Source organism: Neopsephotus bourkii, unplaced genomic scaffold, assembly GCF_033783945.1.
Source record: "Neopsephotus bourkii isolate Nb327-2 ecotype Australia unplaced genomic scaffold, CSIRO-AGI_Nbou_v1 NB_107, whole genome shotgun sequence".
NCBI lineage: Eukaryota > Metazoa > Chordata > Aves > Psittaciformes > Psittacidae > Neopsephotus > Neopsephotus bourkii.
The window spans coordinates 16,675,461-16,691,548 of NW_026900624.1; the positions used below are offsets into that span (position 1 = coordinate 16,675,461).

The 16,088-nt window shown below is 46.4% G+C and overlaps 1 protein-coding gene across 3 annotated transcripts; it reads right to left on the reverse strand.

Moving 5' to 3' along the window:
• Positions 1-218: 218 nt before the first annotated feature.
• PICK1 (protein interacting with PRKCA 1) lies at positions 219-10,977 on the reverse strand. 3 transcript variants are annotated; one of them, XM_061364447.1, is made up of 13 exons: positions 10,944-10,977; positions 9,627-9,718; positions 8,905-9,016; positions 8,301-8,429; positions 8,111-8,177; positions 6,738-6,827; positions 6,253-6,306; positions 6,090-6,152; positions 5,694-5,827; positions 4,817-4,909; positions 4,035-4,085; positions 2,285-2,429; positions 219-2,013 (listed from the first exon to the last, which is right to left on the reverse strand). In XM_061364447.1, the coding sequence occupies exons 2-13, from the start codon at positions 9,665-9,667 to the stop codon at positions 1,766-1,768; spliced, it is 1,227 nt and encodes a 408-aa protein (XP_061220431.1). In that variant the 5' UTR covers positions 9,668-9,718; positions 10,944-10,977; the 3' UTR covers positions 219-1,765. The 3 variants fall into 3 exon arrangements, with proteins under 3 accessions (XP_061220431.1, XP_061220440.1, XP_061220421.1); XM_061364456.1 differs by lacking the exon at positions 10,944-10,977 and adding an exon at positions 10,721-10,754; XM_061364437.1 differs by lacking the exon at positions 10,944-10,977 and adding an exon at positions 10,536-10,678 and having other exon boundaries at positions 9,627-9,714.
• Positions 10,978-16,088: the final 5,111 nt, after the last annotated feature.

Below are 16,088 nucleotides of genomic sequence, written 5' to 3' on the forward strand. Positions count from 1 at the left end.
AGGACTGGCCTTGCTACAGCATTTATAAGCTTTCTCCTCAGCAAACATGTGCCGCAGTGACCACCATAGCTTGGCAGAGAGGTGATCCACCAGTATGAGCAAGAAAGATAAATGGCCAGCACATGACACCCATCTTCTCATCACTATATTTTAAGATTAAAACCAATACGGGATGTGCAAATAAACCTCTAAAGAAAACCCATAAAGGACAGGAAACAAAATGTCACATTTTTCTTTATTAGAGACAACAGTCAGTACAACAGAATCCATTGAAATCTTCCAGAGCAGCTTAACCATGGATGGCTTTCTTCCAGGCACACACAGAAATGACAAAGCTCCAAAGACAAATCGAAGAGAAAAAACAAAGAAAACCAAACATCTTGATCATAAATTAATGCCCTCAAATAACTTCTCTCACTACCACTAGAATGTAATGACAGAAGTCAAAACCCTTGCCTCTGAGAAGCACACTGCTCTTGGCAGTTGTGCGGTCTGCCAGAAGAGAAAGTGCCATCTGCATCTGGGATCAGCCCACAGGGACAAAGGGAGAAAAGGAAGGAGGAAAGATGCAGCCTCACTTACCTCAGTTTTCCTTCCCCTCCTTCCCTTGTGCTGGGAATGGGATGTCAGACACTGGTGCTGGCTGGCCCAGGGCACAAATGGCTGTGCTGAGAGGAAAGTGGGGGAGCAGCATGCTATTCATGCTTTGCACTAGAAAATCTCAAAGCCTCTGCCTACAGGCCATGCCTTCCTCTCTCCACAAGGCTCCTGTCTCTCCTCTCTAGCTGAAGAGCCATACAATAATGAAGGAGATGTGGAAAAGAGAACGATGGAAAGGTGCAGCTTTGCTGTCACTCCTAGGAACCTGTCTGCCACAGACAGGCACTCTTACCTCAGCATCTCTGCTGACGAGGGGGGCTCTTTCCTGAGCCAGGTCCCTCCTTCCCACAGGGAAGGGCAGAGCCACATCCTACAGGATTCTAGCCCTGGGCTGTAGCAATGGAGTGTGCAGACAGTGCCAGCTGTGCAGGAGCACAGTGACTTTGAAGAGGATGGAAGCCAGGGGAAGAGATTTTCTGCATCTGCAGCTCCGCATACCAGACACATACTCCCATCAGTCCCTGCTTTGAGGGGTTCCCCCAGCTCCTTGGATGGACGGTGATCCGATCACATGTACTACCACCAGTTCTAGACATCAGTTTGGACTTCTATTTCTTAAAAACAGTGATCATCCTACAGAAATCAGTCCTGCAGCCCATGGAGATGGACAGAAGAGACAGAAGTAGCTCAAAACAGGCCAGAGAATGGGAAGCTTGGAGACAGTGAGCAGTGGGATGAAGAAAACAATGCTGGTGCCAACAGCTTCCCCTACCACAAGTGGAGGACAGAAAGGGGCTCTTCATGCCATTTGTAACCATTTCCAGATGTTTAAGTGGCCTCCATAAGACAGAGGGGAGTGGTTGCTGCCCTATATGCTCGGCAGTGTCCTGCGTGCACACGCTCACATGGAGGTGCGGGAGGGGATTTTCCTCCCCACACCTCAGTATTCAAGTTGGGCAGCAGGAATCTCTAGGAGTAAAAGGAATATCCAGGCAAACAAGCAAAGGAAGAGAGGAGAAAGCAGAGGTTGGTACTGATCCAACCAGCTACCGCCACCCAAAGCAGAGGAGGAATTCCAGGCTGGACATACACAGAAATCTCAGAGGATGAATCGTTATGTGAAACAGACATTTACAACAGTCTGCAAAGTCTTTCCTTTGGCCACTCAGGCATCATCAATGAGCTTTTCACCATTTGCCTGTTCCTTCCTGCTACCCTCTCGCTCGCTTTCTCCTCCTTCTTCTTCTTCTGCACCGTCCGTGTATGTGTCCTTCTGCCCGTAGTTGAGAGTAGTGCGAGCAAGGTCCACCTCAATGGGAAAGACATCTGCATCTCGGAGCACGCCATAGCAGTCGTCATAGTACTTGGACATGGTGGAGACAAAACGCTGGAGCTGGAACACGATGTCCTGCACTGTAGTGTTGGGAACATGTTGGGAACAACACAGGTGCGTGAAAACCCCCTTCCCAGACAGAGAGAAGGCTGTGATCAAGCCTCCCTCTCCTAAGCATTAGATAGTCTCCTAAGCATTAATCCCTTTTGTCCCCTGAGGGCGGATGTCTCAGGCACAGCCACAAAAGGGCTCTTCAGTAAAGATTTCCAAGCTGAGATCAAGGAGAGGCATGAAGGCCAAAGCCACGTTTGCCTGACCCTTTCAGGGGGTGGCCACAGCAGCGATACTCACCATGTTTCTGGTCCAGGAGCTCTATTTTCTCTAGCACATCCTTCCTCATCTTGGCAAAGCGCGTGCGAGCCTCCTGCCGGCAGCGCAGGATAAGGCGGTATTCATAGTTCCCAGTGCTGACCCGGTAGAGGGGTTCACCCAGAGCCTGCCAAAAACACAGCACCATTTTAGAGACTCCCACAACAGTGCTTGTATCATAAAATCATAGAATGGTTTGGGTTGGAAGGGACTTTAAAGATCATCTGGTTCCAAACCCCCATGCCATGGGCAGGGACACCTTGTATGCAAAGTTTGTTGGCTGTTGTGGACTTGCAGTGCTTTTGGGTTATTACAGCCCTCTCAGGATCACTGCAACTGCAGTCAGGAAGCACAAAACATGGTCAACAACTGGCAGTCAGTGGGGCCACTCTGAAGGCCAAATACACACCAGCCACAGTAAAGAAAAACATCACTACTACACAAAGCAAAAAGGACTAGCACTTTACAACTCAGCCTGGAAAAGTGGGATGGCTTCTTATCTGAACTATTGAGACAAGCACTGTGAACAAGAGTCTAAGAGCTGAGGGATATATTAATTTATCTCAATCAGACATAAAATTCTGACCTCCTCTGCAAGCTTCCCCTGCTCAGAGCAGGGGAGGTGGACTAGAAGACCTTTGAAGGTTCCTTCCACCCCAAACTATTGTATGATTCTATATGGATTGCGTAACATATTATACATCTACGCTGAGAACTCTGTGGTATCTACAACCATCCAGACACAACACTAGAAAACAGTAGGGAGGGACTGATACACTGTCCTGCAAAATAGTTCTGAGAGAAAGGGGTTAGGTCTGTCAGCAGAACAGCATTCTTGCATCAGTAAACATAACTACACAAAAATCCATGTTAAAGACTATGGCTTGATAATGCACGCTGCATGCTCCAAAACCCAAAGATGTTACTCTGCTGGTCAAGACTGGGATTCTTTCCTTCCCATTTACAAGGAAAGATATAATTAAATGTTATCTTAGGAAAGTTTTATTCCTTCCTGGCACTGGGAACTAGGCATTCCAAACAATCAAATCCCTGCTCTGAGATCAATACCTAGGATAAAACAAGATCTTACTTTAATGCAGGGCATCCGGACATAGAATCACACAGTCACAGAATCATAGAATGGTTAGGGTTGGAACAACCTTAAGATCGTCTAGTTCCACACCCCCTTCATGTAGGGGATACCTTTAGCTATCTTAAACAGAGCTGTTAAGGATTACAGTCATAAGCCCCTAAATCCCCTATTGTTAAGAGAGATCCTTTAATCAATTTTCTTCAACTACAAATGCACTATTCACATGCATTTTGCTGTGAAGATGCTCAACCTCCATTTCTCAGAAACAAGTCCAGAATTAATTATATGCTGTACACTACACACAAATGGAATCTGTGAAGATAACACCTTAATCCTCCTTACATACGCTGGTATTACTTAACACTGAGATAGGCAACCACTGAGCAAACAAGCTGCAGAGATGATGTCTGGTCCCTCCGCTATTTCATAGCACTAGTGATTCATGACAGTGTTCCCCAGACAGCATTTATGGATCTCCAGTTTCTAAAACGTTAAGAACAAATGTGTGTAATTCTTAGGATGCATTCACTGTTTTCATGCAAACAGGCAAGGAGCTATTTTACAATTACAGGGCAGTGTGTATAGGGAAGCTGCAGAAAGAGAGTATGCAGCTGTCATTGTCACAGTGGTGGTACTCACAATGCAGCTGTACTCTTCGTCATCCATCTCTTTGACTTTCAGGCAGTAAGACTTTACAGAATTTAAAACAGAAGGAAATATTAAAAATTAGAAGTGATTTCGTCATCACCCATAGCTATACAGGTGTACCATTTCAAGCCTTCCTTCAATGCTACAGCTAGGGGCACTGGGGAAAGCACAGTGGGATCAGAGTATATTAAACATCCCTAGTGGAAAGAAAATCTGTTTGGAGAAAGATGAGAGAAAACGGTGGGGGGGAAAGAAGGTGCTTAATATTTATATTACAGAAGCAACTACTTTAGATAAGTATACCCTAGTAAGAGAAAAATCCTGTGCTCATCTACTGTTTGGGAAAACACAATACCAGAAAAGTATGAGGAGGGAGTAAGTAAGGAGGGAAAAAGGAAAAAAAAAAGATGAATTGTGGGAAGGACTGATGTGGGAAGAGATGCTGCCATATTCACTTGCCTTAGGGCTGCAGCTCCAAATACTCCTCTCAACTGGTGAAAGAAAATAGATTCCTACAGTTATAGAACAGATGCACAACCCCATGCTTTTTGGGTGCAGAAAACACGGGGCAAGTAGAAGAGAAAAAATAAAAGGCATGCTCTAAATAAAAGCAATTATGCCTTGACAGTTACTTACTTTAGCTAATGAAAAACAATCTAAAACTATCTGAAAAATGAGGACTGGAGAGCTTTTTTGGGGAGTCCAAGAGGTCAGGCTATGATTCCACAAAACTTCATTTCAACCAGCATTTAAAAAGCAAGCAAGCAGCTCACCAAATACTCAAACTTGACATCCAGGTATTTTTTGATAGTCAGCCTTGTGTCAGGAATGGCTTTATTCAGATACGTATTCAAGTCAGTAAGCATCTGCAAGGGAAACATCCTGTTGCTGAATGTATGACCAAAAAGCATGACTACATTTTATCAAGTACAACCTTCGAATCAGCACAGGTCATGGGATTGCCTCGAGTTAACTCTTTTTTTGAACTACAGCACATCTGAAAGAAAATGTCTGATCTTGACTCAGAATTATCACAGTCAGAGCATCCATTATTGCCACCGGCAAGTAGTTCAAGTCTCAGAAATGCATGCCTAACTTCCAGCCTGAATTCACCTTCTTTCAACTCATCTTGTTTCAACTGGTCCTGGAAAACACCCTCCCTGATTCAAAGGCCCACTACCCAGTGCTGTCCATTCAATACGGCACTGAAAATGGTGCCCAAATCAACATCTAATCCTCTACTAAAATAAGTGGACAGATCCCCTGGAGACTCTAAATTACATATACTGATCAAAATCCTGAAGTTATTACTGGACTGTTTACCTAAACTCTTTTACATTTAGTGACATCTTTTAAGTATGGGTACCAATATCAGGGAAAGGGCTCTAGAGACTACACTGATCAAACTACCCCCTCATCCTCAAAAGAAAAGGAGAGGAATACACTCATGTGCAAAAGTCAAAGGGACAAGATTGACATATTCACTACACTACCTCTTAGGTTCTTTATGAAGAGAGTTCCTTGAAGGAAAGCAATGACAGCTTTTCCTACAATGAATGATCTTTAAGATCACACCTTCAAAGGCAGGCTTCTGTCTTTCTAGGTTCCCCTCTTCCCCAGACCCTGTACTCCTATAGTTATATTCTTTACCGGCTTAATTGTTTTTAGCAGGTGAATCCCAAACTTCTCAATGTTGCGATGGGCATCAGCAAATTTCACAAAGGCTTCACTGGCAGCTGGTTGCGGCTCCCGTACACCAATGACAGAGAAAACATCTCCAAATGCTGGATGAGGGTAATAAATAGAAACACATGAAGGAAGAAGCTGACCCTGGAGAAGAATCTTGCCTCCTAAAGACCAGAGGTCTGCAAGGCATTATTTCCATGTCCCATGTGTAAGACTGCCAATGCCAAAGAGCAGCCCTTCCCAGCTCATTTCCACAACACTCAGTTTTCTTTGAGCAAGGGAACCATACATCTATGTACTGGCTAAAACTCCTGAAACTAGAGCCAAAGATTTCTGCTCCTTTCACTCAAGATTCTTTACCTCTGTGCGTCTGGGATAGTTCAAAGAAAGCCCTGAGAAGACTCTTGGTGTGCTCTGTCAAGCCTGTGCCAGAAGCCAGAAAAAAGCATTCGAGTCATTTCACTGCAACATAACTGAGGTATCCCTCTCCCCCCTCTGGTGTTTAATGGAAGAAGCTGTTTACCTTTGTACAACTCTGCAGTCCTTTCCAGTTCGTCTAACCTCTTCACTAGTCCATCTAATTGGAAACAAGAATCAGAATACAGAATTAGAACAGTCAAATCCATTGCATGGTTAAGACCTGATCAACTGGAAAAACAGTTTCATGCCTCTGGTTCAAATTTCCCTCACCTTTTAATGCCTGTCTCCTGGCCCAGCATGAGAAGCTTTTAAAACAACTGCAAACTTATTTTACAGTGTGGAGTCATCACCTATTGGCAATCGCTAAGTGGTTCCCCACTTTAAATTAATTTGACCCTAGCTAGCATAAGTGGCCCCAGTGACAGGATATATCACTCAGGATGGGCAGAGGCAATCACAACAGTGAGGCAAAGCAGAAGAGAAGAATTATGAAGGAATCACGTGGGCCATTCAAGTAACAATAAAGAGCAGGTAAGCACAATAGGGTAAGTGTTTCCTTAAGAAAATGTCCTCCTGGACAATACTTACCATTGCAAAGTATGGCTCGGCTTAAGCCCAGGGCATCCGCTGTCCCTGAGCTCATGTTCTCTACCAGCCGGTGCTTTACCTTCTTCAATACTAAAGGCCAAAAGAGAGTTGCAAACCAGGATCAGGGTCATTTCCATGGGCATGAAAAGCTCACTAACATACTTCACTGGTTTCTCAGGCATTGAATAAACTGTACTTAACTCACTATTGAGGTAGCAAGCAAAAAAGAAAGAACCCAACCCACCTACATAGAAACTAGATTTTCAATCCAGCTGTGTATAGCACATCTGCTGTCTTGTCTATCTGTTCTGCTCTCACATCCTATATACTCCAACCAATAAAGCTCCAGCACTTCTTTTGGAAGACTATTCCAGTCAATAACTTTGCTATAAATCACCTATCATGATACTTGGAACTAAACTTTGCTTATGCTACTTGCTGGTTTACTTAACTGAGGTCAGGAGACAAGGCTGAAAGCAAGACAGAATTCATGGATCAAAATTAGCCCTTTGTTTGCTTTTATCTTTTGGATCTCAGTTAAACCCTTTTGTCACCTCCTGATGGTGCAAATTACTAGAGACAGTTAACAACCTCTTCAGAATCGGATGACTTAGCTACATTTATTTAGAGGCAAACTTGCAGGGGTGCCAAGTGCCTGCAGCTTCCAAGAGTTCGGCTGAAGCCAGTGTTCAGCATCTCTGGAAAATGCCACATTTTCACCACACTTCTGTTTCCCCAGAAATCCATCTCACTCCTCATGATTTTCCTGAACCCCTGCAATTCATTAGCACCTTAATCACCATAAAAAGAAATGAAAGCAAAAAGAATAGATACATTTATTTTAGGAAAGCCAGAAAGGTGACCATATAAAGGAGACAACCGTGAAGACTTAGTTCAAAATACACGCTTTGTTTTAGAAATAAGCCTCTCTCCTCTCCTATAAAGTTTATGGTTGTACAAAACTCAGTGCAGATAGGTGTGTTTCACCACTGTCTTCCAAGGTTAGAAATTGCAACCAGTACCTTCTGACAGACACATTTCTGCGTACCTCATTTCTGTGAAAATCTCAATAGTCAGCATGACTTACAGGTATTAAAAATAAAATTATTACCTAGTTGAGTTTCACCATCCATGCTAACCACAGAGAAACAAGCCTCCTGTAACAAGTCATGCCTCACCTTTCAAGACTATTCCAAGAAGAAAGGCAAGGATTTTTTTTTCTAGACCTGTAATTCTCTTTGACAGCATCCACTTCAAAATGACTGATTTAAGAGGAAGAATGGAACCAAAGGTTTACTCTGGTTTTAGCTTGGACCAGTCTTTCACCCATCCATGTAATTTTAACACTATAAGGAGAAAGAAACCAGTCTTACCAATATCCAAAGACTTGCCCTGCTTTGGGTCGGCCTGCAGTTTGTTGTAGTGTATTGTCACTTCTCCCTGTAGAAAGAGCAAATCCCAAACTGCTGTGCTGGAAGCAAGCAGCAGTGGATTCTTTTACCAATGGACAATAAACTGTAAACTATGACCCAGAAGCTCCCTTGGCCCCCTCCTACCTCTCACCTTTACCATCTGTATCATCTTGGCCACCTCCACCTTGGTTTTTCCCTTGACGGACTTCCCATTCACTCCTGTGATTTCATCACCAGCTGCTACAGTGCCATCTAAGGCTGCAGGAGTGTTATCAAATACCTGGTGGAGAGGAGAAAGAGCACAGTTAGGCTGGAATCAAGAGGAAGAGCAAGGTGAATAGAGGGCTACTGAACAAAAACCCAGACAATTACATTCCTCCTATTTAACTCAGTTGTATTTTGTGCATGGTGAAGCTGTAGTTTTTCCCCTTTCATAGTAAAGAGGCAGGCTGGTAATACAGTTCCCTCAGGAAGTTCTTGTCTCCAAGACATACGTCGTCAAGCATACGACTTCTTCACATTGAGAAGGTCACACTGTTCCCCCGTGAATTCTAAGATGCTCTCCAAGAAGGATAATTTCAGAAGTCTCTTACATACCCATTAGGTACTAGGGCAAGGAAATCTTATTCACTGGAAAGTGAGATGATGTCTCCCATTTTGAGGAAAACAAATAGTATGGGACTCTCCACGCTTTCCATATCTGAGATGGAAACTGTTTTACACAGATGGTTTATTCATCCTCCCTGAGTGCCCACCTGGACAATGTAGAGACAGGGGCAGTACTGTGCTCCTCCCCCAATGCTGATCCCAATCAGGTTCTGAGAGTCCTTCTTCAGGGTCACTGTCCCAGGTACAGTGGGAATCCCCCTGTAATGAGAGAGAGGGAAATGAACAACTGAACATGGTAGGCAGAGCTGCATGTGTATGAAACAGCTCTGGTTGATACAAACTGAAAAACTTATCTCTTCCACAAAGTCTAACAGCATGGGCCATAGTGCTAGAGAGAGAGGAAGACTTGCACAGCATAAATGAAATGCAAGACAAGTGCTACACATTAAATTCATTGCTGATCTAATCAAACCTTTTACTTGCTCAGGGAATGCCAGTGGTTTTCTCTTTACAGACCTAAGAAGTCCCAAGTTTTGTCCACTTCTTCTTGCCTCCTATCCTCCTTTATAGACATTTTTCCCTCTGGCAAAGGCCACTAATTTCCAGAAGGTTTTTCTGCACTGCTTTGCAATCAGGAATGCAGAATAGTTACCCCAGAGCAACAGAACACGTTCTCCTTTGCTCAGCAGCACAGCAATGCCCATCCCCAGTCTCCAGGGGAAGCAAGAAATCAGGACTGAACAGCAAAACTGACTCTCCAGCACAAAGCATCAGGAGCAGGTAAATTTATCCACTCCCGTAAGGTCTTGGTTGCAAAGACTATTTCTAGTGTTAACAAAGAACAGGGAAAGATAAGCAAAATACTCACAGCTTATCTTCCTCAATATCATAGTCCAAATCTGCAAACATTGTTTCGGTTAAGCAGAGCCTCTTTGTCTGAAACTGCTTATTCCAAACTCCCTGGGAAGAAAGAACAGAATAAACCCCAGTAAACCAGTGACCTCAACAGAAAACTGCAGAGAATCAACCATCACCCTTGCCAGCGCCCTTCTTCGTTTGTCTTTTTTTCAATGTCACACCATGGCCTCTGTTCTTGTACCAAAGCTGAAAAACATGTCAGGTGTCTCTGATTCTCTGCTCTGAACGAAACAGGAGAAAGTCCTCAAGTTTGAATGACACCTGCTTCAAAACCCACATATGTGCTTTCCGCACAGTGTTTCCAAAGCACAGAACTAAATGTGGTCCTTTCTGGAAGCTGCTTCTCCACACACTCTACCTGCAACACAGTTGCTAAAGATACTTAACAGTTTTATCCCCTTCATCATTACACATCTCAATTTTGTTCTTGACTTCGTATCAATTTATGAAGTCTACCTGATGTTCTACTTTCTGGCATTCTCCTCTTACCTTGGGAGGCTACACAAAGCTTTTCCCAAGTTGTTTTCACAAAAAGCCCCATGTGTAAGTGGCTGTGCTTAAAACCCATCTGCCATCCCATTCAGATGGGTATGTCTGTGTGCCTTAGCAGCACCATTATGGAGACTTGTTTTCCTCACGGGCTTTTTGGTAGTGTGACTGGGATGTTGGTGCCAACAAGCAATGATGGATGGGGCTTGGAGCACTCTGGTCTAGGGTGAGGTGTGCCTGTCTGTGGCAGGGGGCTGGAACTGGATGATCTTAAGGTCCCTTCCAACCCAATCCATTCTATGACTCTATACCCCCCCCCCCCCAAGCCCCCATTTCATTTCCTGTCTAATTTGGGCAGTAATTAGCAGACACGCTTTGCTTCTGCTCATCCTTCGGCAGCATCAAAGCGCCGGTGACGCCGCCCCACACCGTTGCAGCGGTCTCCGGAGGCAGTTACCACCGCATCCAACCCCACCGGCCGCCAAAGGGCGAGGGCTTCACCGGCACCACCCCGCCACACCGCACCCCTCCTGCCAGCGGCCTCGCACCTCTCACCGGGCCGGGCTGGTGGGCAGCAGCGGGGTCTCCCGGAGGCCCGACACCTCTGCCCTCAGAGCGGGGGAGGAGGGTACACCAGGCACCGGCGCGACCATTTAGGGGGTGTCTCCCTGGCAGGGCTCGGTGTGGGGATGAGGATCACCGGCACCACCGCTGGTACAACGGCGGGGCTCGGCCCTGAGAGGGGTGCTTGTGATGGGGGGGGGGTCCCCGAGCTCACCGGAAGTGGCCGCCCGGCACGCGGCCCCCGCCGCCACCTGCCGCCCGGTGCTGTCACCCCGCCGACACGTCACCGCCGGGGCCAGCCCGGAAGAGCCCGCTGTAGCCCCGCCCCCTCCGCTTGCGCCGCGTTGCTATGGAGACGGGGACCCGCGGCGGCGGGGCCAGCCCGCTCCTACCGCCATCTTGGGAGCGGCGAGGAATGGTGGCGGTGGCGGGGGCAGTGTGGTGTGAGGGAAGGCGGTAAGGGGAAGGGGACAAGGGAAGAAAGGGGCTGGCCTCTCTCCTGCCAGACATCCTCCTCTGGTGCGGCTGGTTCAGGGAGCTGCTCCTCGGAGGAAGTGTCTTCCGGTGTGTCGTGTGTCCCCTGGAGGCCACAACAGAGCGGAGAGGAAAGGCTGGGAGCTCTGGTGGAGCCGGGCCTGCAGCCGCCAGCTCAGGTTTTGGGCTGTATCCAATTCCGCTTTAGGTTTCTGAGTTACCTATAAAATCGCAGAATGGTTTGGGTTGGAAAGGACCTTAAGAGCATCCAGTTCCAGCCCCCCTGCCATGAGCAGGGACACCTCACTAGACCATGACAACCTCTGTCCAACCTGGCCGTTAACACTGCCAGGGATGCAGCATTCACAACTTCCTTGGGCAGCCTTTTCCACTGCCTTACCACCCTCACAGTAAAGAACTTCTTCCTTATATCTAACCTGAACTTCCTCTGTTTCAGTTTGAACCCACTACCTGTTGCCCGATTGCTGCATTCCCTGATGAGTCTAAACGCAGGGAACTGTGAGACAGAGCCTTTATGTCAGTAGGTGGCAGAGGGGGAGCTGCAATGCTGGCAGCAGCTGAAAATGTGGATGGGAAGTGCTGACTTGAACAGGTTTTGTGGCACAGCATGAAACAGGAGTGTCGTGGCTTGTCCTGCAGCTCTTATTAGTGGATCTTGGTGAGCTGTCAGCTGTTCAGTCACCAGGAGGGGCATCCAAAGTGTGCCCACCTCAAGGAAAAGATGCTCTGTTGCACTTAGTACTTGGAAGGAGACAGAGCTGTTGTTTAGGGAAGGTGATGTACCCTGCACAAATATGCCCAGTACCCAAGGAAGGGAGCATTTATTCATAAAGACATTTGTGAATGTGAACACGTCCCAGACTGATGATTCAGTTGACAGTGGGGACACAAAGAGCTTTGAAACTGGTTGGCACAATCGCCTGTACTGCTGGCAGGCCAGCGGTGAGCTGTGGAAGCAGTGAATTGGAAGCCAGTCAGCACAGCTGTGTGCAAACCCACTGTGCTGCGATGTGTATGGCAGGGTCACCAAGCTTCTGCATGGTTTTCTCCTTTGCAGTGTGTGATGGGGTTGTGGCTAGGTGTTTGGATGAATTGTATGCCTCCATCAAGATAGCACCATGACTGGGAGAATGCTTTGATTTCCCAGAAGAATGTGATCGCCTGTCGCATTATGTGTCATCTCTTGAGTTGCTGCTTCTGAGCAATTACCCGTATGCCAAGTCTGGCTTACTGACACAGATATAAAAAAGGGAAAAAAGAGAGAAAATGGCACTCTTTGAACTTAAAACTCCTTCATGACCAGGAATAAGGACTGGCAGATGACAATAACTTCACTTGCTGACTGAGAGGGTGGTTAGTGTTTGCAGCATGCAGCTCCATGAACTGTACGCATCAAAACCGACTGAAGCTACCCACAGTGCTGACGTACAAGGGCAAGAGCGTGTTATTAATAACTGCTTTGGAGTGTTGGGTTTAAGACACTTATAAATAAATGGGTTTTCATAAAACCCATTTATTTATGAAAGGAAGCCAAATGAGAAGCTCATTCCTTCAGGTGGGAGCTCTCTGAAGAGACTGTCATCCTGACCCTTGATGCTGACAGGGGTTTTACATTGGTGAAGCACTAGAACTGATGATCCAGACCCTGATCTCTGCAAATGAAGACCTTGCTGGGGCTCAGCAGTGTAACATCACTTGACTATGACTGAAGATGATGCAGAGAGGACAGCGCCAGGCTCTTCCTGGGACTTTCACACAGCAAAAGGCAAGAGGCAAGAGTTGCATGTTGCAGCATGAAATTCTGGTGCAATAAAAGGAATAAACCCATCACTCTGAGGGTGGGAAAGCACTGTTACAACAGCCCAGAGCAATGGGGGAATATCCATTCCTAGAGACAGTGAAAATTTAACTGGACAGATTCTACAATGCTGTGGTCTCGCAACACCTGGAAACATTTTCCTGTGTAATTCCTGGATCTCTTTCAAATTATTGGATCAAAACAACTGTCCATAACTTTCTTCCTCTTAGAATACTTACTTTGGAATGCATTTTAAAAAATCTCTCCCCTGGTCCTCCTCAGAGCGTATAAGTTTGCCATTGACAGCTAGGAGTTAAGATATTTGTGATACAGTTACAGTGCAGCCCCCTCTGAAGTCCAGCCCCTGGCTAGCTGGACACTTCCAAACACTGAGGAAACCCTACAGAACCCTCCCCAAAGCTGACAGCTGTTACAGACAAGAGCTGATAAAGCCAATGTCAAACAGCAGATCTTCAGCAGAGGCAGAAATCGAGACTGCCGTCTGTCCCGTGCCAGGGCAGAATGCTCCATGCACTGAGTTAGAGGGCCTGGGAGTCCCACACACAGTCCCTGTGCTGTCTCCTGCTTCGTGCCCATGAGCTTTGCAGGATCACCCCGAGGAGATGACCACCAGGCCAGTAGTGAGCTGGGCTTCATTTCTGAGACGGAGCTCCACCGTGTGGGCGCTGCTGAGAACTTCTGCTGCAGGAAGGGAGCCTGGATTCAGGTGGCCTGGGTTTGCAACGGTGGGATATTTCTCCTATTTTACTGCAAGACGAGGCGGGAAGTTTACCCCACGTCTAGGAGAACACCTGCGTAACATAAATCAGCTGGTTGTGCCCAAGGGGATTGCTCAGAGCCTTGTGGATGACTGGGCAACATTAAAACAAGCCCTGGGACCTCGCTCCTGTGTCCTCTTCTGCTACTAGAGCTGGGGGGGAGAAGAACAGGCAGTGAATGACTCCTTTCCTGGCAGCTCCTGCCATTAGAGAGAAATACAACAGGCAGAATTGGCCTGAGATGATAAAAAAAGCCCAGGCCTGCTGACACAAGGCCCAAACCTATAGGTGTGATGTGCCTTGCATTTGTGCTGCTCCATGTGTGTGTCCTTCAGTATCTTCCCTGAAGCATCGGCCTTTGTATGCATGTGCTGACCCTGCCTTTTGTGTACAGTTGCACTAACATGTCCCAGATTGATTGGATTCTCTTTGTGTGAGATAGAGAATGAATCTGCGTGTGCCCTAAAGCCATGTCTGTCTCAACATTGGAAATCCAGCCAATCACCTCCTCCCAAAGGAAGAAATCATGAATTACTGATGAAAATGGTTATCTAAAATTCAAAAAACTAAGGCTAGCTAACCTGTAAAAAAGAAAAATAATCCCAGGAAGCTGTTAATTTTCAAGAATAGGTCTGATTAATCATTGCATCAATAATTTGAAACACAGCTTTATCCTGGGCTCACTGCTTTCAGTCTACCAACACAGCTTGGATAAAGAGGGCTCAGTCTGCAAGTGCAGACACTTTTCCACCCCCCAAATAGACAACCCCTGCAAAGGCAGCCGAGGCCCTGCTACTTTAACTGCCTTCTGCTTGTCTTTCATCACATGTAATAAGGAATCTGTGAGCAGATCACACATAGCATGACTGGTTAGCTTCTTGGCACTCAGGTGCATCTCTCTGTACTGGCTCTCTGCTGAATCTTGTGTTTCTGGCTGCTTTTCTGCTGCTGTTGTCAACGGAACTAACGCTGAGCTGACAACATTCTCCTTGACTCCTGTCCCTCCAGCCATGTTGTCTGGATTTGGGAGAGCTTTCAGTGGCTAAGTATGGGACTGTATTCCCTGCCCACCACTCCACAGCCTGCCTTCCGTGTTGCTGCTCCACTTCTGCTGGGTGCTCCAAACTGCTGCAGGGACCTTTATATGGTGTAAGTGGAAGATGGAGGTGGTGGCAGCCTCACTGAGGTGGAGTAGGGGACAGTCACACAGGGGTACACAGGGGTGGTTTATCATACACCAGGGTGGGTGTTGGCTGTTAACACTTGTATCCTGGGGCTACCAACTCACAGAGGAAGGGGTAAGAAATATTGAAAACATGGCTACAAATGACCTGACTGCTTGTTTCCCAACCTGTACATCATATCACTGCTGTATTCAAACTCTTCCCAGAATGAGATGAACCTTCAATGCATTTGGACACTGTGGAGATATCCTTCCCCATGGGGGCACCAAGCGCTGAACATTTGCCCTATAGAGTTTCAGAGAACACAGTATTACTGTCTTTTGGAATTCAGGCTGACTTAGTGAAATTTCACATCTTTCCATGTGAAAAGCAGGGTTTTTTTTTGCATTATTTTTTTTTCTTTTGCACTTCCCTTTCCCATCCTTCAACACCCCCCCCCCCCCCCCCCCCCCCAATGTGTGTTTTTATTGTCCTTCCTCTGAAATTTCCCCCATTTAGGATTATAAGAAGCTTATCTAGAGGGAAGAAGCCTAGTGAAATGGACAATATTCCATGGTCAATGCACTGTATCCCACAAAGAATCATAGAATGGTTTTGGTTGGAAAGGACCTCAAGATCATCTACTTCCAACCCCCTGCCATGGGAAGGGATACCTTCCACTAGACCAGATTGATCAAGTCCATGTCCAACCTGGCCTTGAACACTGCCAAGGGATGGAGCAGCCGCAGCTTCCTTGGGCAACCTGTTCCAGTGCTTCACCACCCTCACAGTAAAGAACTTCTTCATTATATTTAACTTAAATCTACCCTGTTTAAGTTTAAACTGATTATATGCACCAAACACATTTGATTCCCCCTTGACTTTGTCCCCACAGATTTCTCCTAGTTGAGGAGATAGGTCTCAGGAGCATCTTTTCTTACCTACCACTAATATACTGCTTAGTGCTGTCCCCCAGAAGGTCCAGCTTGCACCTATATGAAAGTAATACATGCAAAGGCAGCATTTACAGCCTGAAAAAACAGCAGCTTAAAGCCTGGCGGGTTTTCTGAGCCGCTGCAGGTGGAAAGCACGAGCCCTGGCTTGGATTTAATTTTTAAGGCAAC